The sequence below is a fragment of the Cervus canadensis genome, chromosome 5 (assembly GCF_019320065.1).
Source record: "Cervus canadensis isolate Bull #8, Minnesota chromosome 5, ASM1932006v1, whole genome shotgun sequence".
NCBI lineage: Eukaryota > Metazoa > Chordata > Mammalia > Artiodactyla > Cervidae > Cervus > Cervus canadensis.
Window position 1 is genome coordinate 65,143,467 of NC_057390.1, and position 22,227 is coordinate 65,165,693.

The following is a 22,227-nucleotide window of genomic DNA, read 5'->3' on the forward strand; positions in this document are numbered from 1 at the left end:
AAAAATTTTTTTTTTCTGTTTCCTAAATTCTACCAATTTCTGTTTCACTTTAGGGACAGCTCTTCCCTGAATTCTTGTATTTCTTAGCTGCATTTGCTTCATTAGATTTTTAAAATTTACACTGGAAATGTCAGTGTACTATTTTCAACTGCTTTATGGGAACATTTTCTTGTGAGTTTTCTCCGGGGAAACTCTGGGTAAGTTTTGCTGTCTTTCTTATTTTTAATTACAGTGTCTTGGTACAAATGCTGTGCTTACTCCTTTCTGTTTATTCATATTTGAAATGGTTGGTTTTTTCTAGACCAAGTACCAGCAGGAGGAGGAAGGGGAAAGACCCTGTCAGGGTTTCTTGCCTCCCTTCTCTGTGGCTACAATGAATTGTCTCCTTAAAAGTGTAGCCATGGTTCCTCTCTGGGATGAGACCCTGTTCAGAAGTTCTGTGCCAGCTGAGCGCCCTTGATTCCTTCATGTGCTCCATTAAGTGACAAAACTCTTGACTTCAAAGAGATCCCCTAACTTGCTTTCTGAAAGACATCTCCTCTGGACCCTTTGGGCACTTAACACATCTTCCCTCCCTGCCTCTTCCAGTGCTCACATGCTAGTTCAGTCCTTCCTACGGCTGGCTCCACTCACGGGTTGGCTCTCAGACTGAATATTTGCAAGTGATTTCTGAGGTCTGCCACTACCGGCCCCCTCCTCACTCCCTGTCCTTCCCCTACAGCACTCAGTTGGCCTCCCATCCAGTACCACACTTCTTCTCAATGTGGAATGTGTTGAATTTTCTCTGTATCCCTGGCTTCACTTAAGATACTGTTTGTGGGAGTCGGTGGTCATAGGTTTTCCTTATTGCTCCCTGTGGTTTCCAGGAGAACGGTAAAGATCCAGGTACCAGACTGCTAACCTTTCTGCCAGAATCAGAAGCCCAAAGGAATCTTTTATAAATTTAGATCTGATCATGACTCTTCCCTTCTTGAAAGTCTTTGCTTCATATTATATTTAGGATGTAATCTAAAATCTTAGGAAAAGACCATGATGCTGGGAAAGATTGAGGGCAGGAGGAGAAGGGGGCAACAGAGGACGAGATGGTTCGATGGCATCATTGACTCAGTGGACATGAGTTTGAACAAACTCCAGGAGATGTGACAAACAGGGAAGCCTGTCATGCAGCAGTCCATGGGGGGTCACAAAGACACGACTGGGAAACTGAACAGCGACCAAAATCTTTAATACGGCCTGCAGTTGTCTTCTAAAGTGCTTACTCAACTTCACTGCAAGCCACTTTATATATCAGAATCCCACCAGAAGACAGAGACCACCACTAAAATTTGAAAAGGGAAATTTTAGTGTAAATAGTGAAAAATGGTTAACCCCTAGAAGGAGTCCAAAAATTGCAAGTGCAAAAAAAATAAAAGCTACTACTTCTAAGCAGAGTGGACAGTGCAGAAGCTAAGGGTTCAGGAGAGCACTTGAAGTTTCTAACCTCTTCAAAGTAGGCTTGATTATCACAGGAACCTGCAGCCTGGTAAGAAACATACCAGAAGGCGTGGGCCAGACCTATTCCTTAGACGCTGCCTACCACTGGCCAGAGTTGATCTTTAGAAATGGTCCACCGGGTGAGGGAGCTAGGGTTGCCAGATTTAGCAAGAGAAAGCACAGTCCAAAATATTACATGAAACATACTAAAAGTTATGTGATGTTTAATGGTGTCCTGTATTTTATCTGTCAGCCTTTGAGGATGTTACAGGCTGGTGCAGCCAAAGCTGCCATAGAAGCAGCTGCAAGTGAGGAAAAGTGTAGCCTGAGGGTGTAGCAGGGGCAGGTCCAGAGAACCACTGAGGGGAGCACCCCTGTGTCATCTGTACACTGATCCATTGGCTTGCACACTGAATACAAAGATTGAACCAGAACCCATAAGGAACATTCCTTCCTGTCATTGCCTTGTGTGTTCCTCTAGTTCCCTCTGTTGGCAGAGCCTAATAGTGAGCCGGCTGGCACAGGTGAAATGCTTCATAAAGCAAGGCATAGCAGGGTGGATTGGGGATCAGGACTCCCATTGCAGAACCCTGCCGTGTGAATGCCTTTTGTCTGTCTGCTGTTTGTCTTCAGCTCTCCACTTAAATGTCTCTTCCTATAAAACTTCTTCCTTTCTCTACCCACAATCTATATCAGGAGCCTCTCAAGTCATCTTATAGTTTTCCTTAGAGCATTTGTCATAATTTTAAATTATATATTTATGCAATTATATCTTTAAAACCTGTGTTCCCCATTAAAAGCTGGTGACTGTTTTCTTCAAGTATATATACCCTGTAGGTAGTAAATCATTTAATTGATTTAATTATCTCAATCTCATTTTAAACAAATGGCTTTCTGCTGTGTGCTGATAGTAAGTACTACCACCTAAAATACTGGGTGTGAGGTGATAAGAGCTAAAACCAAAGGACCAAACCAGGGCCAATTCTGTGAGATCTACCTTCCAAAATATGGGGTGTAGGCACCTAAGACATTCAGGTAGAAATATCCAATAGATAATGGTGTAGAATTTGGAAGGGAGATCCAGGCTGGAATAGAGATGGGAGCCATCAGCATTTAGGTGGTAATCCAGCCCAAGGACTGGCAGTCACCCAGAGAGACAGTGGAGTGAGAAGAGGACTGAGGACAGAACTCAGGTCTATCTGCATGGAAGGGGGCAGAGACAGCTACGCTTGCAAAGGAGAATGAGGAAGAGAGCTGCCTGATGGGGGAGAAATACTGAAGGCCCATAATGTGGTAGAGATCAGGAAGGAAACAAAGAAATAGTAGTCAAGGGTCAGGTGTGGCAGAGGGAAAAGTGTTCACTGGATTAGCAATAAAGAAGAAATTGGTGACTTTAAAAACTAACACTTTCAGCGAAATAGTATGAACAAAATGTGGATGCAGTGGGTTAGGGAGTGGGAGGTGGGGATGTTTTAACTAGTGCAGACTGCCTTCCTGATTTAGTGGGCTGTAAAGAGAAGGAAGCAGAGAGGAAGGAGCAGATGGGTTTAAGAAAGCAATAATTTTTTTAACATCTCAAGACAATAAATTATGAATAAATCACAAAGGTAAGTAAATGATCACCAAAAACAAAACCTCTACTGTTCACCCATTTGGAAATACACAACAAAAAGATACCTCTGTTTTATATAAAAAACTGGAACAACAGTTCAAGAATGCGTTTGTGTGCATGTGTGTACTATTTCTCTAGGATACTTAGAATTGAGAGATGGATTAAAGAATGTAAAGTGTAAAAACTGTATGATACATATTGTCAGATTGCCCTCTTAAAAGTTGTATCATTTTATACTCCAACCAAAAATGTCTGAAAGCACCCATTTGCCCTGCTTTTACCAATGCTGATTGTTATTAAGCTTTCATTTTTGCCAATCTGAGACATGTAAAATGATCTCTTTTATTTCCCTGATTGCAAGTAAAGTTAGTGATTTTTTTTTCCCCATGGTAATTGGTTGTTTGTGTTTCTTTTCTGTGACTTTTCTGTTTATGTCCTTTTGTCTTTTTGACCTCCAAGGACTTTTAGACATAGTGATTGCATATTGAATAATAAATTACTGAAGCCCATGCGCCTAGAGCCTGTGCTCCACTACAAGAGAAGCCACCACAGTGAGAAGCCTGTGCACTACAATCAGAAGCTCCTACTCGCCACAAATAGAGAAATGCCCTTGGAGCAACGAGACCCAGTACAGCCAAAAAATATATATATTTTTTTAAGAATAATAGTATCTTATGTTAAGTGACAAAAACAAGTTGCAGGAGAAAGATAACATTTATCTTTGAAAGTAATAGAGGAAGTTTTGAAAACAATACTTTTGAACTAGACAGCTTTCTTAAAGAACTAAGTATAATTAGAGTGAAAGCTAGGCTCATGCAAATGGAGAAACTCTAGATTCTTAAGGTCAGGAAGACAAGGTTATCTACTATTACCTTATTAATTAATTATTTCCAGGACTTACCTGGTTGTCCAGTGGTTAAGAATCCACCTTCTAAAAAAAAAAAGAATCCACCTTCTAGTGCAGGAGACACAGCTTTGATCCCTGGTCAGGGAACTAAGATCCCACATGCCTAGGGGCAACTAAACCCACACGGGGCAACTGCTGAGTCCGTCCACCCTAGGACCTATGCTCCCCAGGAGAAGCCCACACACTGCAACAAAGACCCAGGAAAGCCAAAGAAGAAAGAAAAATAAAAACCCCAAACCTATGACAATTAGAAAAATACTATAAAACAATGAAAGAAAGAAGTGGGTAAAAAAATATTAGCATACTGAAATAAAGGCCCCTATTTGTATAAAGTCCTTATTTGAAGAAGGAATTGAAGAACCCAGCGTGCCTGGCTTGGAAGAAAGAAACCTCTTTTAGAATGAGGTTGTTTGGAACATATAATGTGTATCAGCTGAAAACCCACAGATCTCTTAGGATGCATTTGGGCAATTTCATTGGAAAAAAATTTAAACACACTCCCTTTACAACAGTCAGTTGTGACACTGTTAACATTTTGGTCCAGATAATTCTTTGTTGTAAGGGCTGTCACCTATGGCATCTACTAGATGTGTAAGCAGTGCTCCCAACTGAGAACAACTGCTTTGTGTAATCACTTGACACTAATATCAACAACCAGACGTTGAAAGCCCACCGTATTATTAGGTGATCATTTAGATGATCCAGGATATACTTTAAAAAAAATTTTTTTTGGCTGCACAGGCTCTTCATTGTATACTGTGGACTTTCTCTAGTTGTGGCGCATGGGTTTCTGTCTTGTGGCACATGGGCTCTAGGGCGTGTGGGTCAGTAGTTGCAGTGTGTCATGCAATGTCATGCAGTCCCTCCATGACATGTGGGATCTTAGTTTCCTAATTAGAGATTTAACCCACCTCCCCTGTATATTGGAAGGCATATTCTTAGCCACTGGACGGCCAGGGAAGTCCCGATCCAGGATATTCTGATGATCATTTTAAATCTTGAAAGACAAAATTGGAAAAATTTCGTGGAAAAGAAAAAATGTGCCCTTCTCACCCTACCTCCAGATTAAGAAACAACATAGCAAATCTTAATCACTGAAGGGACCTCTTCTCTTATTAATAGTTAAGAAGACTAAGGTTCTGCCAGCTAAAGAATGTCACTCACCATCTGGCTCTATAAGGATTAAGTCATTAGCCACTGCAGTCACTGACCTTCAACACACCTTGAAGGGAGTTCAGGGTGGAGATCAGAAACAAGGCACTCTGTGCTCTGGAAAAATTGGGAGAATAGGACTTCATATGGATATTTTCAGGAGATTTATGAACCTAGTTTCCTGCATCTTTCCATACTTAGAAAAACACTAAAATCATTAAGATACCTGTGCTTTGTCACCAAAAACACCCCTCTACCAACTTGTGCTTTATGGCACATACCCCTTCTCCAAAATCATAGATGTGCTATGCCTTCCCCCCAACCTCTTCACATCACTTCCTCAGAGCTGAGAGACTGTCTCATTGACTACAGTCCTCAGTAAGCCCTTGAATATAACAAACACAGCTCTCACCTTTTTATTTATTCGTATTATTTCATTTGACAGTTCTCAGGCGACCAGTCCACAGTGCAAAGATTAATAAGTAGCAGGATGAAGGCTAAAGGTGCAGGAAATCTCATTCCGGGGTTTTTCAATACATGCAAGCCTCACCCTTAACACATTGGTACTCAGCAGCTATTGTCAACAAAGAGTATGTAGATTTATTCTGTGCAATTCCATGGACCAAAACTAGGTCATGCCGAAACTCAACTCAATTCCAACCCCTTCTAAGGGAAAACGTTCAAGTAATACGTCAGTATAATTAAGGGAGAAAAAATAACTTGATACAAACACACAAGTGATAGAAACAGCGAATACTTTGGTGGACAACACTCCCTTGACAAAACACTAAATCGCAGCCGACATTGCTAAAAATATAGAAAATCTAAGACTTGCATCAATGACGGATGGAATTCTACTCAGAAACAGGACTCACTCAGGCCCGAAATAGCCATGACCAGCCCTAGAATTGTCTGTGCCTTCCAGTACCAGCAGAGTTGTCCAGAGCACTCTTGCCATAGCCAAAAAAAATCTTAAGTGGTACAACCGCCTGGTAGGAGCAGATTCCACCACTTGATTCCGCAGCGATTGTCCGCTGCCTCTAGGAGGAGGAAACTACAACTCCCGTCAGACAACGCGAACTGAGGCGGGGCGGCTCTGACCAATAACGACTGTCGTTACAGCGAACAGTTTGGCCGCGTTTGTAAAAGGCCGCGGCAGGCGAAGAGAGAGGAGGTGAGGGCGGTCATCAGCGTGGGAGCCTGGGGCCGCAGGGTGGGGGGCGCAGGGCAGGTAAGGGGACTGTGTTGACCGAAGGCGTGGGCGACAGTGGGACAAGGGCGTACAGCCGGGAATCCCGGCGGATAGCGTTTCCCAAGAGCAGGGTGCTGGCCGAGTGATGCTTCTACTCGGGCCTACTTAGGACCGGAAGTGAGCGGTCGCACGGGGAGGATGCCGGGAAGTAGGTTCCCGGGTGATGCGGCTGGGGGCGGGCTGCGTCCTGGAAGCCAGGTAGAAGGTGCGGGACTCGCCGGCCGGGTGACGGGGGAATCTTGGCCTTTCTCCGGTGTTCCGAGGTAGCGCAGGGCAAACGGAAGCACCCTGGACCTGAAGTTGAGAGTTCTGGCTCTAGTCTTGCCCCTTCCTCTCTTTTCTGGTTGACAAAGAGTCCAGCAGATTCCAGACTCACCTTAGATTATCTAGAGGCTGGCCGAGGAACAGGAATCAAATCCCTGCTTTCTCTGGGCCACTGGTAAAATAATACCTGTTTCAAAGTATCATGGTGAGCATTCCATGAGTAAATGCATGGGAAGGGCTTACTTGTACTCAATAAATGTTAGCAAGTGTATGTTTTATTCATGGTGCTCGTTCACTTACTGTGCTTCACAAGAATTAAACAGCGTTCAGCGAACTGAATATAGCTCTACAGCCAAATGGCACACGGCTGAAAGCCCGCCACCACGGGGAGTGTTCGTGGGGTAGCTCTTCCAGCCCGTCCCTGTACACCATCCGAGGAGGCTGTTCAGAAAACTTGCCCGGAAAAGGAGACCCTTCTTAAGGCAGAGCTCAAATACAGATTCTTTATGAATCTGCATTCCTTCTCAGGTGGGGCTCAGCCAAAACTCAATCGGACTTGACTTAGGAGGAAATGGGAACTCACTATGTTGATCTTTTAATTAAAACCGTTCAATAGTGTCAGGACTTAGTGAAGCTCAGAGAGTTAAGTGTGAGGCAAAGTGGCCGGTAAAGAATGAGTTTATTAGCATAGGAGGCTTGTGAGAGATAAAAGACAAGCAGGCCAGCAAGGGAGCACAACCCTGAGAACTGTTCAATAGGGCTGCATTTTTATAATCACAGGAGAAGTGGGGAGGAGAGAAGACCACCTTCTTCCCCATTCTTGGACCAGCATCAGGGCTTACATCATTAGTTCCTCCTTTGACCGTCTCTGGCCTAACTGGGACTGTCCTGGTGCTAATTAAGTCATTTGTATATTAGCAAAAGGCTGGTAAATTATACTAAAATATAGCGGGATTTCTAAACTTAACTAATTATCCTACTCTATCCGTCTCACTTACAAACTGTGTTACTTGTTCATGTATGCTTTCTGTAAGAGGTAATACTCGTGGTCAGTTGCTAAGTCGTGTCTGACTCTGTGTCCCCTTGGACTGCAGCCTGCCAGGCTCCTCTGTTTATGGGGTTTTCCAGGCAAGAATACTGAGTGAGTTGCCATTTCCTCCTCCAGGTGATCTTCCTGACCCAAGGATCAAACCCTCATGTCCTGCATCTCTTATATTGATTGGCAGGCGGATTCTTTACCACTGAGCCATCTGGGAATCCTAAGTGATACTAGTACAAGTTTAAAATTCAGATGTTACAAAACAGTGAAATGTGCATATCCCTCCCTCTTTCCATTTCCCAAGTCCCCAGTCACTTCTTCTGAGGCAATACATTATATAGGCGTGTGTCTTCCCTGTTTCCATTTTTCTCTTTTAAACCAAGAGTATCACATTAAACATAAAGTTTTATACCTTTTTTTTCACTCCACAGTGTATCTTGATATTTGTTCCTTATCAATACATATAGATCTGATACTTTTTAATGGTTCTATGGTAGCATATTTTATAGTTACACCATGATTTATTTAGTTAGCTCTTAGATTGTTTCTGTTCTCGTGCAGTTATGGACAACCTTGCATGGAGTACCCCTGTGCATGTTTCATGTTCATGTGAGACTTGAACTCATAGAATCTTAAAAGTGGAATTGTGAAAGTGTGTTTTATTTTATTTACATCCCTTTGAAGACAATATTGCAGTTTACATTCCTACCAACAATGCAGAGTGTGTTTCTCCACATCCTCCTGTGATAACATCTTTTTGTCACTTTGCTGAAGTCCTGTTTTAATTTGCTTCTTGCTTATTTCAGGGTTGAGTTTTGGACATTTAAAACTTTTTTTTTTTTTTTTTTTAAATCCCCTGGTGGTTAGGACTCTGTTCTGCCACTTCTGAGGACCTGGATTCAATCCTTGGTTGGGGAACTAAGATCTCACAAGCCACACCACCAGAAAAAAATTTTTTTCTTTTTTTTTAACAAGATGTCTTTCCGTGCCCTTTACTCATTTTTCTAGTGGGATTGCTTCTTTTTTATTGATTTGTAAAATCTCTTATTTTAGGAAATTAGCCCTTTGTTATTTGCATTTCAAATATTTCTCTTTTCCCATTAAATATAATTTTTACTTTATCTTAGAATATAGTTGATTTACAGTCCTGTGTCTCAGGTGCACAGCAAAGTGATTCTGTACACACACACACACACGCAGAGACACACACACATATATATACACATACATATATCCACTCTTTTTCAGATTCTTGTCCCATCCAGGTAATTACAAAGTATTGAGTAGAGTTCCCTGTGCTATACAGTAGGACCTTGTTGATTTTCAATTTTATCCTTTTGTTTTTAGTGGCATATTTATTGAAATTAAATCATATAACATAAAATTCACCCTTTTAAAATGTTAAATTTGGTGATTTTAGTATATTCACAGAGTAATGCAACCTTCCATCACCCCATAAAGAAATGTCACACTTATTAGCAGTCATTTGTAATCCCCACCATTCCCCTCAGACCTTAGCAACCACTCATCTGTCTCTATGCATTTGTTGATTCTGGATGTTTCGTTTAAATGGAATCATACAATGTACGGCTTCTTATGTCTGGTTTCTTTCATGTAGCATAGTATATCAAGGTTCATTCATCCATGCCATAGCATGTATCAGAACTTCATTACCTTTTATGGCCAAATAGTATTCCATTGTATGGATATATCACATTTTGTTTACCCATTCATCAGTTGATGGACATTTGGATTGATTGTACTTTCTGGCTTTTATAAATACTACTACAATGAGCATTGTGTACAAAACCACCAATTTTCTAAAGTGGTTGCACCATTTTATAACACTCAACAATGTATGAAGGTTCCAATTTTTCTTTATCATTATTTATTGTCTGTATTTTTTTAGTCATCTTGGTGAAATGGCATCTCGTTTTGATTTGTATTTCCTTAATGGCATGATTTTTGAACATCTTTTCATGTGTTTATTGGCTCTTTGTATATCTTCTTAGGAAAAATGTCCATTCATATCATTGGCTCATTTTAAAATTGGGTTATTTGTCTTTTTACTGTTAACTTATAAATGTTTTTATATATTCAGGATACAAGCCCTTTATCTTATATATGACTTGCAAACATTATCTCCCATTCTGTGCATTATCTTTTTACTTTCTTGAGGCACCCTTTGAAGCACAGTTGTTTTTAATTTTGATTAAGATCAATTTTTCTATTCTTTTCTTTTGTCACTCAGGCTTTTGGTATCATATCTAAGATACCAGTGCCTATTCCAAGGTCATGAAGATATATGCCTGTATTTCTTCCTAAGAGTTTTATAGTTTTAGCTCTTACATTTATGTCTACGATCCATTTTGGATTAACTTTTATATACAGTGTGAAACAGGGATCCAACTTCATTCCTTTGCAGGTGGCTATGTATTGTTCCAGCACCATTTGTTGGTGGGACTGTTCTTTATCCACTAATGGATCTTGGCATTCTTGCTGAACATCAACTGACCATAAATGAGAGAGTTTACTTTTTAATTCTCAATACTATTTCATTGGTTTCTATATCTATCTGTAGGTCTATTGTCACATTGTCATTTCCCCCCCAATTTTATTGAGATGTAGTTGACATATAACATTGTGTAAATTTAAAGTGAAACCCACTTACATTGCAAAATGATTACCACTACAACATTACCTAATGCTTCCATCACTTCACATAATTACCATTTCTTTTTTCAAAATCATTTATTCTTTTTGGAATAAAGATTTCAAAGCACTGTATCTTCATTGCTGCTCCCAGGCTTTCTCTAGTTGCAGTGAGCAGGGGCTACTCTCTAGCTGCGCTCTATGGGCTACTCGTTCTGGTGGCTTGTCTTCTTGCAAAGCAAGGGCTTTAGGGTGCACAGCCTGTGGCTCACAGGCTCTAGAATATGGGCTCAGTAGTTGTGGCACACCGACTTAGTTGCCCCACAGTGTGTGAAATCTTCTGGACTAGGGATTGAACCCATGTCCCCTGCATTCAAGGTGGATTCTTAACCGCTGTAACTATGCTGTACGTTAGATTCCCAGAACTTATTCGTCTTAAAACTGAAAGTTTGTACCCTTTCACTAACATCACCCAGTTTCTCCAATGCCCTAGGCCCCTGGCAATTACCATTCCATTCTACTTCTATGAGTTTAGTTTTTTTAGGTTCTACATGTCAGTGATGTAATACAGTATTTGTTCCTTCTCTATCCACAGTCTTAATTTGCTGTGTAGTAAATTATGAAATCAGGAAGTGAGAGTCCTTCTACTTTGTTCTTTCTCAAGATTTTTCTGGCTCTTCCAGGTCCCTTGCATTTCTGTATGAATTTTAGGCTCATCTTGTCTATTTCTGCAAAAAAAGGTATCTAGGATTTTGATAGGAATACATTACATTGGATCTGTAGATCAGTTGAAGAGTAGTGCCATCTTAATAAGATCAACTCTTCTGGTTCATGAACATGAAAAGATCCCTTTCCATTTTCTAGGTCTTTAATTTCTTTCAGTTATGTTTTGTAGTTTTCACAGTATAAGTCTTCCACTGCTTTGGTTGCTTAGTTTGTTTTCATCTTTGAACTTAGTCTAAGGTACTTTTTTCCATAAAGAAAAATGCCATTTTCATGTAATCAAATGAGTCATAATTTTAAACTGGGTCAATTATTTGAATAGTTAATTCCCCAAAGAGATAGACATATGACTAGATAAGCATGTGAAATGTTGCCAACATCATTATTCACTAGGGAGATGCAGTAAAAACCACAGTGAGGTACCACTTCACACCCACTATAATCTAATGGCCATAACCAAGGAAACAATAACACATGTTGGCCAGGAAATGGAGAAAGTTTGTGAGAATGTATAATGGTGCTGGTGCGATGTAAAATGGTACAGTCACTTTGGAAAACATTTTGGCAGTTTCTTAAAACGTTACATTTAAACTTGCCCTGAAGTGTTAGTCACTCAGTCGTGTCCGACTCTTTGTGACCCCACGAACTGTAGCCTGCCGGGCTTCTCTTTCCATGGGATTCTCCAGGCAAGAATACTGGAGTGGATTGCCATTCCCTTCTCCAGAGGAACTTCCTGACCCAGGGATCAAACCCTGTTCTTCTGCACTGCAGGCAGATTCTTTACCACTTGAGCTACAGGGAAGTCTGACTACTCCTATTTATCAGTTCTTTTTTTTTTAACTTCTTTATTGAGGTAAATGTAAAATTACCCTACCACTCAGTAATTCTAATTCTTGGTTTCTACCCAAGAGAAATGAAGACAGTTGTCTACACAAAGACTTGCATGTTAATGTGCTCGACAGTATTGTTCATGATAACCCTGAAGTGGAAGCGGTCCAAGTATGTATAAGGTGATCAATAGATAAACAAAATGATGTAGCCATACAGTGGCATGCCATTCAGCAGTGTAAAGGAATGAAGTACTGATACATGCTACAGTGTGGTAGAACCTTGAGAACATTATGTTGAGTGAAAGAAGCCAGACATAAAAGGCCACATATTGTATGATTCCATCTATATGAAGTGTCCAGGAAAGGTAAATCTATAGAGACGGAAAGAAGGTTAGTGATTACCTAAAGGTGGGCATGGTGATTGACTCCAGAAGGCAAGAGGGCTCTTTTATGGGGTGATAGAAGTGTTCTAAAACTTAATTGTCATGATGGATACCCAACTCTATAAACAATAAATATTACTGAATTTTACACTTAAAATGGGTGAATGTTATGGTATATAAAATATACCTCAATAAAGAAGTTTTAAAAAAAACACTGATAAATAGGAAAAATAATCATTTCTAGATTTAATGTTTACTATTTTCTGGATTCTGGATTTTGTGTCATGTAGGCCATCTTCAATCTGATATCCTTAAAAAATATTTTAAGAAAAAATTCCCTACTCTTTTTGTTCTAGTGTATTGATGGTTCCATTTTCTTGTGTTTGAATGTTTTATCTGCTTGGAATGTATTTGAGTACAGAAAGTGAGATAGGATGAATAAGACAATAATAACATTTTTAGAAGTCAGACTTCTTTCTCCCAATAAAATTTTATTCTGTACCCAATAAATTAAGAAAACTAGGAACAATGTTCAGAATCTTGCCTACTGAAATACTTGCACCTATATACTAAAGTCAGTGTTTAAGATGTTAATTGCAACATTGTCTAGAACTAAAACTCATTGGTAGAGATGGTTCAACTGTGGTAAAATATTAAGAATGCAAACTTGAGGACATTGAGTATAATATAACTCAATTTTTCTAAAACCAAAATCCCACATGTGTATATATATATATTTATTTATTCATAAACACAGAAAATAGTCTGATGGATATATGCCAGCCTGTTAACTGTATTTACTCTTGAAAAGTGAGGATATGTGGGGTGGAGGGGCAAGTGGGGGTAGTGGTAGTGAAAGCAGGGCGTAAAAGGGTCATTAGCTCTTTAGTCTGCTTTTGCAAGATCATAGACTTAAATGATTTATTTACAAAATAAACTATAACTGGCAAATAGTTCCTCCCTTAATGAGCAAAGTTGTTCTGTTTTTTCACTTTAATAATAATATGAAAATCATCATCAGTGTAATTTTAAAATTGATTTATATATAAAGAAATCTGAAGCTCAGAATTTAAAAGATTTGGTCATAGAGATAATCAGCTTTGGAACAACATTCTTTCCAAGAACCCGAGTTTGACTGATTGAGAATACCTACCAAAAAAGTGTATTGACCTCAGAAGGAAATGCTGTGTAAACAGGCTAATGTGTCTAGCTGTTTTTAAAGGGGTGACTTTGCCCCCCAAGAGGACATTTAGCAATGCCTGGAGACTTTTTTGTTTTTTATAACTTGGGGAGGGCACGGTGACTGCCACTGGCATCTAGTGGTGGAGACCAGGGACGCTACTAAACATCCTAAGACACACAGGATAGCCCCCCATAATAGTTGTTGTTGCTCAGTTGTGTCCGACTCTCTGTGACCCCCATGAACTGCAGCATGCCAGGCTTCCCTGTCCTTCATTATCTCCCAGCATTTGCTCAAACCCATGTCCATCGAGTCTTTAATGCCACCCAACCATCTCATCCTCTGTCGTCCCCTTCTCCTCCTGCTCTCAGTCTTCCCCAGCATCGGGGTCTTTTCCAGTGAATCAGCTCTTCACATCAGGTGGCCAAAGCATTGGAGCATTAGCTTCAGCATCAGTCCTTTCAATGAGTATTCAGGGTTGATTTCCTTTAGGATTGACTGATTTGATCTCCTTGCTGTCCAAGGGTCTCTCAAGAGTCTTCTCCAGCATCACAGTTTGAAAGCATCAATTCTTAGGCACTCAGCCTTCTTTCTGGTCCAATTCTTACATCTGTTCATGATGAAAAGACTATAGTTTTGACTATATGGACCTTTGTCGGCAAAGTAATGTCTCTACTTTTCAATATGCTGTCTAGGTTGGTCATAGCTTTTCTTCTGAGGAGCAAGCATCTTTTAATTTCATGGCTTCACTCACCATCTGCAGTGATTTTGGAGCCCCCAAAAATAAAAAGCCTGTCACTGTTTCCATTGTTTCCCCATCCATTTGCCATCAAGTGATGGGACCGGATGCCATGATCTTTGTGTTGGTTTTTTTTTTTTTTTTTGATCTTTGTTTTTTGAATGTTGAGTTTTAAGCTAGCTTTTTCACTCTCCTCTATCACTTTCATCAAGAGGCTCTTTAGTTCCTCTTTGATTTCTGCCATAACGATGGTGTCATCTGTATTTCTGAGGTCATTGATATTTCTCCCAACAGTCTTGATTCCAGCTTGTGCTTCATTCAGCCTGGCATTTCACATGATGTACTCTCCATATAAGTTAAATAAGCAGAGGACAACCTTGACGTACTCCTTTCCCAATTTTGAACCAGTCTGTTGTTCCATGTCCAGTTCTAACTGTTGCTGCTTGACCTGCACACAGGTTTCTCAGATGCAGATAAAGTGGTCTGGTATTCCCATCTCTTTGAGAATTTCCCACAGTTTGTTGTGATCCAGACAGTCAAAGACTTTAGGGTGGTCAATGAAGCAAAAGTAGATGTTTTTCTGGAATTCCTGTGCTTTTTCTATGATCCAGCAGATGTTGGCTATTTGATCTCTGGTTCCTCTGCCTTTTCTAAACCCAGCTTGTATGTCTGGAAGTTCTCCATTCCCGTACTGTTGAAGCCTAGCTTGAAGGGTTTTGAGTATTACCTTGCTAGCATGGGAAATGAATGCAACTGTGCAGTAGTTTGAACATTCTTTGGCTTTGCCCTTCTTTGGGACTGGAATGAAAACTGACCTTTTCCAGTCTTGTGGCCACTGCTGAGTTTTCCAAATTTGCTGGCATATCGAGTACAGCACTATAGCAGCATCATTTTTTAGGTTTTGAAATACCTCAACTGGAATTCTATCACTTTCACTAGCTTTGTTCTTAGCAATACTTCCTAAGGCCCACTTAACACTCTAGGATGTCTGGCTCTAGGTGAGTAATCACACCATTGTGGTTGTCCAGGTCATTAAGACCTTTTTTTTGTATAGTTCTGTGTATTCTTGCTATCTCTTCTTAATATCTACTGCTTCTGTTAGGTCTATACTGTTTCTGTCCTTTATTGTGCCCATCTTTGCATGAAATGTTCCCTTTTTCTTGAAGAGATCTCTAGTCTTTCCCATTCTATTGTTTTCCTCTATTTCTATGCATTGTTCACTTAAGAAGGCTTTCTTATCTCTCTTTGGTAGTCTTTGGAACTCTGCATTCAGATGGATGTATCTTTCCTTTTCTTCTTTGCCTTTCGCTTCTCTTCTTTTCTCAGCTATTTGAAAGGCCTCTTCAGACAACCACTTTGCATTTTTTGCATTTCTTTTTCTTGGGGATGGTTTTGGTTACCACTTCCTGTGCAGTGTTACCTCTATCCATAATTCTTCAGGCACTCAGTCAGATCTAATCCCTTGAATCTATTTGTCACTTCCACAGTATAATCATAAGGGATTTGATTTAGGTCATACCCGAATGGCCTAGTGGTTTTCCCTACTCTCTTCAATTTAAGTCTGAATTTTGCAATAAGGAGTTCATGATATGAGCCACAGTCAGCTCCTGGTCTTGTTTTTGCTGACTGTGTAAAGCTTCTCCATCTTTGGCCACAAAGAATATAATCAGTCTGATTTCAGTATTGACCATCTGGTGATGTCCATGTGTAGAGTTGTCTTTTGTGTTGTTGGAAGAGGGTGTTTGCCATGACCAGTGCGTTCTCTCAGGAAAACTCTGTTAGCCTTTGCCCTGCTTCATGTGTACTCCAAGACCAAACTTGCCTGTTACTCCAGGTATCTCTTGACTTCCTACTTTTGCATTACATTCCCCTATTATGAAAAGGACATCTTTTTTTAGTGTTAGTTCTAGAAGGTCTTGTAGGTCTTCATAGAACTGGTCAACTCCAGCTTCTTTGGCATGAGTGGTTGGGGCATAGACTTGGATTACTGTGATATTGAATGGTTTGCCTTGAAACAAACCAAGATGATTCTGTCGTTTTTGAGACTGCACCCAAGTACTGCATTTTGAACTCTTCTGTTGACTATGAGGGCTACTCCATTTCTTCTAAGAGATTCTTGCCCACAATAGTAGATATAATGGTCACCTGAGTTAAATTTGCCCATTCCCATCCATTTTAGTTCAGATTCCTAAAATGTCGATGTTCCCTCTTGCCATCTCCTGTTTGACCACATCCAATTTACCTTGATTCACGGTCCTAACATTCCAGTTCCTATGCCACGTTGTTCTTCACAGCATCGGACTTGACTTCCACTACCAGATGCATCTACACCTGGGTGTCGTTTACACTTCAGCTCAACCTCTTCATTCCTTCTGGAGCTATTTATCTGCTCTTCTCCAGTATCACATTGAACCCCTAACTGACCTGGGGACTTCATTTTTCAGCATTACATCTTTCTGCCTTTTCATACTGCTCATGGGGTTCTCAAAGCAAGAATGCTGAAGTGGTTTGGTATTCTCTTCTCCAGTGGACCATGTTTTGTCAGAACTCTCCACCATTACCCATCTGTCTTGAGTGGCCCTACACAGCATGGCTCATGGTTTCATTAAGTTACACAAAGCTGTGATCCATGTGATCAGTTTGGTTAGTTTTCTGTGATTATGGTTTTCATTCTGTCTGCCTTCTGATGGATGAGGATAAGAGGTTTGTGCAAGCTTCCTGATAGGAAGGACTGGCTGTGGGGGAAATAGTCTTGCTCAGGTGGGTAAAGCCATGCTCAGTAAGTGTTTAATCTAATTTTCTACTGATGGGTGTTCCCTCCCTGTAGTATCCAGCCCTAAATGTCTGTGGTGCCAAAGTGGAGAAACCCTGCTATCAGTCATATTTCACAAAACTTCATTCACTCAGCAGATATTACATGGGGGGTTAGTTCTTAGCACCACAATGTAGGCATTCCTAGACTTCTTATTTGTACTTTTCAATTTGTTAATTAGTGGACTAGAGAAGATGTGAAAGGAGAGTCTTTTATCAAGACCATTCTTTGGGAACTTCCCTGGTGGTCCAGTAGTTAAGAATCCACCTGCTAATGCAGGGGATATGGGTTCGATCCCTGGTCTGGGAAGATTTCACATGCTCCGGGGCAAGCAAGCAAGTAAGCCCATGCACAGCGACTCGAGAAAGCCCTCACACAGCAACACACCTGGGGGGGAGAAAAAGACTGTTCTTTGGGGTCAGAGAGCAAAAGCAAAGCTCACACCTTACTTCAAAATCATAAGCAGATTTACCTTTTTAAAAAGCATTAAAAATATTAAACTTTAGTTAATAATATGCACGCTGCTGATACCTGCAGCTTACTTTGAAATTCATTGAAATATGAAAGGGATTGATAGATGAAAAAATGGATATGTAATAAACAAATATAGTAAAAGGTTAATTTTATAATCTAGTGGGTGGGTATATGAAGGTTGACTGTAAATTCTATTTTTTTATATGTTTGAAATTTTTCATAATGTTGGGGGGAAATCAGAAACAGAGATTCACATTCTTTTTAGCAGACACTGGGTTAGTGGCAACCACACTGCTGATTTTGATAGGTGGCCTCAGGCAAGTTACTTAACTTTTTGATTTTCATCTGAAAAGCCATTGTTGTTTGGCTCCAATGAGACACTAATATGGTGAGGTTCAAATGAAATAATGAATGTAAAAGCACGTTGAAAAGCATAAAGTGCTCTAAAAATGCCGTGCATTACTGTTAGGAAGGCTGAGTGTCCAACTATTTATATCCCTGGCTCTAGGTGTTTTTGAAAGCTCCCTGTGTAATGACATTAACACTGTTTTACCTTCTTGTGATTGGAAGTATAAAACAACCATGATAATTTCTATCAAATATTTCTCAAATATTTGTGAAAGACTTTCCTCTTCTAAAAGGAAAGAGTCACTCTTTGTATAACTTTAATAGTTTTTTCCTGTTTTACTTACAGGCTGCCATGGTCTCCACTTAGGGCAGTGGGAATCTTTGACTATGGAACACTGGGCATGAGCTTTGCCATTGGCTGGCCCAGAAGGAGGAGGCAGAATGTCTCCATTGTTACACCACAGAGTTCAAACTTCAGAAGACTTGAGTTAAACAGTGTTTTTCACTCTGCAAATTGTTGCATCTTCACTTGTCCTCTATGATCATCACAAACTAATGAAACACCCTTTAGGTCTTATGAATTCAGGTTATACTGTTTTCGGGATACTCTGGCAATTGATACAGGTAAGATTGGTCTGGGTTTTGTGGGGAATGGTGGAAGAGAAAGAACTTATCTTTCCCATTCTCCAGTCGCTCAAGTCAAACATCTGTGCATGTTGAAATCAGGTTAGCTAGGGAATTCCTTGGCAGTCCAGTGGTTAGGACTCTGCTTTCACTGCCATTGATCCCTTGGTGTGGTCAAAAAAAGATTAGGTTAACTAATCTAGCTTGTTGTATAAAACAAGACTGAATCTTGAGAAATATTTCAGTTATTACATTAGGCCTTAAAAAGTAGAGAGATGCAAAAGGCAAAGTTTCCTACACTTTTATTTTATTTGAGGGTTTAAATGGATGTTTTCTTTGAGGGTACAGTTTGAAAATAGTGGATAGCTTCTTTTCATTTTACTTTCTGTACTAGATATTGTAAGTGATTTTAACTGTGTGTGTGTTTGTGCATGTATACTCAGGCTGATGAGCTTATTGTCTTCTCTAGAACCTGTGAAAAATGGAACCAAACTCTCTAAGGACCAAAGTTCCAGCTTTCTTATCTGATCTGGGGAAGGCCACGTTGAGGGGGATCAGAAAGTGTCCCCGATGTGGCACATACAATGGAACCCGGGGACTGAGCTGTAAGAACAAGACATGTGGAACCATTTTCCGGTACGGTGCCCGGAAGCAGCCTAGTGTTGAAGCTGTCAAAATCATCACAGGCTCCGATCTGCAAGTCTACTCAGTGCGGCAAAGAGACCGGGGCCCTGATTACCGATGCTTTGTGGAGCTAGGTGTTTCAGAGACAACCATCCAGACGGTGGATGGGACCATCATCACTCAGCTGAGTTCTGGCCGGTGTTATGTCCCCTCATGCCTGAAAGCTGCCACCCAGGGCGTTGTGGAGAACCAGTGCCAGCACATCAAGCTGGCAGTGAACTGCCAGGCAGAGGCCACCCCTCTGACTCTAAAGAGCTCGGTCCTAAATGCCATGCAGGCCTCCCCAGAAACCAAGCAAACCATCTGGCAGTTGGCCACGGAACCCACAGGTCCCCTTGTACAGAGGATTACTAAAAACATTTTGGTGGTGAAATGCAAAGCAAGCCAGAAGCATAGTTTGGGGTATTTACATACATCCTTTGTGCAGAAAATCGGTGCCAAAAGCTTGCCTGAACGCCGTTTCTTCTGCTCCTGCCAGACTCTAAAGTCACACAAGTCGAATGCTTCCAAGGATGAGGCGGTCCCAAGATGCATTCATTTCTTTGCTTGCATCTGTGCCTTTGCCAGTGACGAGACATTGGCTCAGGAATTCTCAGACTTCCTAAACTTTGATTCCAGCGGTAGGTGGTGTGGTTGACACATTTACTCTGTTTTTCTAAAACGGCAGTGAAAGAGTCCCACTGATGGCATTTGGAGATTGTCCTAGCAACCTTCAGAAGCAGTTGCTAGATAAATCCAATGAAAAGCATTCCTCCTTTTAATTTCAGTCAGCACACTTGCATGAAGGTTGGTTGGTTGGTTGAAATTAATGATCAAGAAACTTGGGCGTTTTCATTGAGACAATGAATCAAGCAAAGTTAGCTTTGCTTTGATTTTTTACTTTTCTACAGATGCCCTATGTTAGTAAAAACAAAGAACAAACAACAAGTACCTTATATTTTGTCTCGCTTGCTTGTTACTTATGTTTGAAGATGGGGAAAACTAGGACCTTGCTCAAAAAATCTTTTAAAGTTTCTACATCAAGACTTATGTTGTTTTTAACATTTTCATCTTGTGCTTTTATTTTCATTTCTGAATGATCTTTAGCTGGCAGCAACTCCCAAATTTTTTGTTTTATGTTTCTCTGTAGAACCTTTTATCACATTAATGGCCCATGAACAAGAACATATATTTGGGGAGTTCTTTAAAGGAACTGATTTTAAAGCAGGCAGTCAAGCTATAATTTGTTTTGGGGATTTGGATTTTTTAGAAATTAATTTTTCTCTAGGTTGGGACCCATAGTTATTCATAGATAGTATTAATAATTCAGAAATTTATTATATTTTAGGTCTAAAGGAGATTATTGTGCCCCAGTTAGGTTGCCATTCAGAATCACCAGTATCAGCTTGTGAGTCTACGGCCTCTAAGCCAAAGAAGAGGAAAAAGGAGGAAGTATCTGGTGAGAAGCTGTTTCATTTGTTTGTTGGTGGTGTGACCTTTAGATATTATTTTACTGTGTTTTATATGTTTCACTGAATCTCAGCAAATATAAGAGGTAATGTTGTTTTCTGAAAAAACTTTTACCCTTATTGATAATTCTTTGTCAAGCTAAGAGTTGGTTCTGTTGGCCAAGTATAAGATCCACTCAAACTCTGCTTGTATTATTGATACGTTTGTTCATCCCTGAATCATTTTCAGACCAGTTTTACACCTTAATCTGCCTTAGGATAGACTTACGAAGTTTTCTTTTTTCTTTTTTTTTTTTTACTTACAAAGTTTTCATTGATAGGTGTTTGTTTAAAAATTTGTGATAGTGTTTAATTATATTTTCCATGATACTTTAGAAATATAGTTTGTTTTCTACATTTTCAGCAGGTGGCATTATATGTGCATTTTTTTTCTTTTTTAATTCAAATGTATCAGTGTCAGTTAAGGACTCATATAAATCAATGTGAAAATGCTAAAGTATCATAGTTGATAAGTGTTAAAAAAAACCTAGACTCTGAATGAAAGGAAAATATTACCTGGTCTGCACATGTGGACCAGACTCCAGACTCACTAGTGAAGAGAGAAATGCAAATGTTTTATAAATACAAAATTAAAACAAGATACTTTTGGATGCCAAGTTAGCAAAGTTTTTTTTTACATGATGAGGCCACAGGCAAATTGGCCTCTTCAGTGTGGCTAATGTAGTGTAATTTGCTTTAATCATTTGTAAAAGTAGTTTGCAGTATTTGTTAAGAACCTTGAAAAATGTTCCTATCCATAGAGGGCATATTGCTGGAGGTGGGTCAAGTGGTTGTGCATAGTTTAGGTGCTGGGAAGTTGGAGAAAGATGGAGAGACAGCAACTTGGTTATTTCTGTGTTTTTGAGAGAGAGTTCTGGCAGCAATATAGAGCAGAGATTGTGGTTAAATGTTTACTTATGAGTCTTTCCGAGAAAACTTGAAATTAAAAAAAAAAAATTTTATACCCTGTAACTCAGTAATTCTACTTTTAAATAATCTTTTTTAAAGGAAATAATCCTTGATATAGGAAAAACATTTTGTCCAGAGATGCTCATTGGGTATTTGTTTATAGTAATGAACAATTAGAAACAACTAAGGTCCAACCACTAGGGATAGTTAAACAAACCACTTGATAGAATGCCAGGCAGCCATTAAAAATGACTGTAAGGACTTTGTAGAAATGTTAGGTCACTCAGGTAGCCAGATAAAGTACAGAATACTCAATTCAATTTGAATTTCATACAAACAGTGAATAATTTTTTTAGTGTAAGTATTTCCCATGTAATCTTTGGAACATATTTACAATAAAAAATTATTTGAAATTAAAAAAAATTTTTTTGCTAAATCTGGTAATCCTGGTGTAATCGTTGTTGTTGTTCGACTCTTTGCGACCCCATGGACTACAGCTTGCCAGGCCTGCTTGTCCATCACCTTCTCTTGGAGTTTCCCCAAGTTCATGTCCATCGAGTCGGTGATGCCATCCAGCCTTCTCATCATCTGTCGCCCTCTTCTACTTCTGCCTTCAATCTTTCCCAGCATTAGGGTCTTTTCCAATGAGTCCACTGTTCATGTCAGGTGGCCAAAGTATTAGA

At 39.9% G+C, this 22,227-nt stretch overlaps 2 protein-coding genes across 5 annotated transcripts in view; both read left to right on the forward strand.

Annotated features, from left to right (window-relative positions):
- TIA1 (TIA1 cytotoxic granule associated RNA binding protein) overlaps positions 1–3,478 on the forward strand; it is a 37,200-nt gene extending 33,722 nt beyond the window's left edge. The window contains exon 13 of the mRNA XM_043468967.1: positions 54–3,478. Coding sequence (XP_043324902.1) covers positions 54–87 — 34 coding nt within the window. The 3' untranslated portion in view covers positions 88–3,478. The remainder of the gene's footprint in view (positions 1–53) is intronic.
- Positions 3,479–4,285: 807 nt separating this feature from the next.
- The window catches only part of C5H2orf42 (chromosome 5 C2orf42 homolog), a 37,482-nt gene continuing 19,540 nt past the window's right edge, over positions 4,286–22,227 (forward strand). The window contains exons 1-4 of one of the 4 annotated variants that reach the window (XM_043468954.1): positions 5,102–6,375; positions 18,187–18,464; positions 18,934–19,768; positions 20,476–20,586. In XM_043468954.1, coding sequence (XP_043324889.1) covers positions 18,946–19,768; positions 20,476–20,586 — 934 coding nt within the window. In that variant the 5' untranslated portion in view covers positions 5,102–6,375; positions 18,187–18,464; positions 18,934–18,945. Of the gene's footprint in view, positions 6,376–18,185; positions 18,465–18,933; positions 19,769–20,475; positions 20,587–22,227 lie in introns of those variants that run through there. The other 3 variants (XM_043468953.1, XM_043468956.1, XM_043468957.1) reach the window with 3 other exon arrangements.